This window comes from Myotis davidii, unplaced genomic scaffold (assembly GCF_000327345.1).
Source record: "Myotis davidii unplaced genomic scaffold, ASM32734v1 scaffold43, whole genome shotgun sequence".
In the NCBI taxonomy this organism is placed as follows: Eukaryota; Metazoa; Chordata; class Mammalia; order Chiroptera; family Vespertilionidae; genus Myotis; species Myotis davidii.
In genome coordinates this window covers 790,566-791,967 of record NW_006294590.1, presented here as the reverse complement: position 1 = coordinate 791,967, position 1,402 = coordinate 790,566, and the positions used below count along the sequence as shown (strand labels likewise).

Sequence of the window (1,402 nt, the reverse complement as noted above, 5' to 3'; positions counted from 1 at the left end):
CCCCGCAGGGCATACTCACTTGGTCTGCGCCTGGCACAGGGTGTTGATGACCACGGACTTGCCCCCTCCCGTGGGCCCCACCACCATCGTCGTGTGACGGGTGAGCATGGTCTCGTACACCTGAATGACTTTATCCACCTGGGGACAGAGTCGCAGCTGAGTTAAAACACATCTTAAAAAGAAATAGCCCCACTGAGCTATGATTCCCACACTATTCAATTCATCCAATGAAAGTGTACACCTCACTGGTACCGAGACATCCACAGGCTGGGAGGCTGTAGCACACGCACGCTCACCAGCCACTCCCCCAAGCCGCTCCTCCCGCCGGCACCCACTCCTCCTCCGTCCCTACAGCAATGCCAGCTGACCTTTTCGGTGTGATTCGGGTGGGGGGGAGGTGGGCTGGGAGAGAACATTAGATGGTTGGACCCCCCAAAAAATACTTAAGTTCTCTGATGACATTATGCCCAAAAAACCCAAGATCAAAAAACCCAGACAGTGGTCCATCCACACAATGGGATTCTGTTCAGCCTCAGGAAGGCAGTCCTCATGCCTGGGAGCACAGCACGAATGCACCGGGGGCCTCAGGCCGAGGAAACACGCAGACACAGAGGACAGAGAGGGGTGAGTCCGCGGGAGGAGCTGAGGGGCAGGCGCCTGGACAGGAGGCAGGTGGCGGGTCCCGGGCGGGGAGGACGGGAGTCGCTGTTTAATGCCACAGCTGCAGTCGGGAAGGTGGAACAGCGTGGAGACGGTGGCGGGGTGGCCGCGCAGCACTGGGATGTGCCCAGGGCCCGGACTGGACCCTGAGTGGCTCAGAGGACACCTGCCCTAGCACCTGCTTGGCCACAACTAAAGGAAATAACAACAGAGAAAGGAAGAAGCGTGGGCTCTCGGTCAGCCCTCTACCTGGACCGGCAGGACCACGAAGCCGTTCTCCTCGAACACTTGCTCGACCGCGTCGTTGAAGCTGGGGTAGCGGACGCGCGGGCAGTCCAGCCCGGGAAACAGGTCGGAGATCAGGCCGAGGAACAGGGGGACGTCCTCAAAGACGAACTTGGGCAGGTTCATGTCACGAAGCGCCCGCATCAGCACCACGTCCTAGGCGGAAGGAACACAGACGTCTCGGGTGTTTCCCAAAGCCCGGGCTGGTCCAGGAACCCTCGCACAGAACGGGGGTGGCGCCGCACACCGCGAAGCGAGCGTACAGCTGCCATGCAGACACAGAGCGCTGCCCCGGGAGGCGCGGGCGGCGCTGACAAACTGCCTCCAGGTCGGCTCCGTGTAAGGAAACCCGGCCGCACCTCTCGCGCTACCGCGAAGGCGGCAACACGCATGTCCCGGCCTTGGAAGAGCTGCTGGTCCCGGCCTGCTCCCGCCACCCTGCACTGACTGCTGAGGC

At 61.6% G+C, this 1,402-nt stretch overlaps 1 protein-coding gene across 1 annotated transcript in view; it reads right to left on the bottom strand.

Annotated features, from left to right (window-relative positions):
* The window catches only part of DNAH10 (dynein, axonemal, heavy chain 10), a 66,509-nt gene that overhangs the window by 30,988 nt on the left and 34,119 nt on the right, over nt 1-1,402 (bottom strand). The window contains exons 37-38 of the mRNA XM_006768786.2: nt 910-1,101; nt 20-138 (exon numbers count right to left, since the gene is read on the bottom strand). Coding sequence (XP_006768849.1) covers nt 20-138; nt 910-1,101 — 311 coding nt within the window. The remainder of the gene's footprint in view (nt 1-19; nt 139-909; nt 1,102-1,402) is intronic.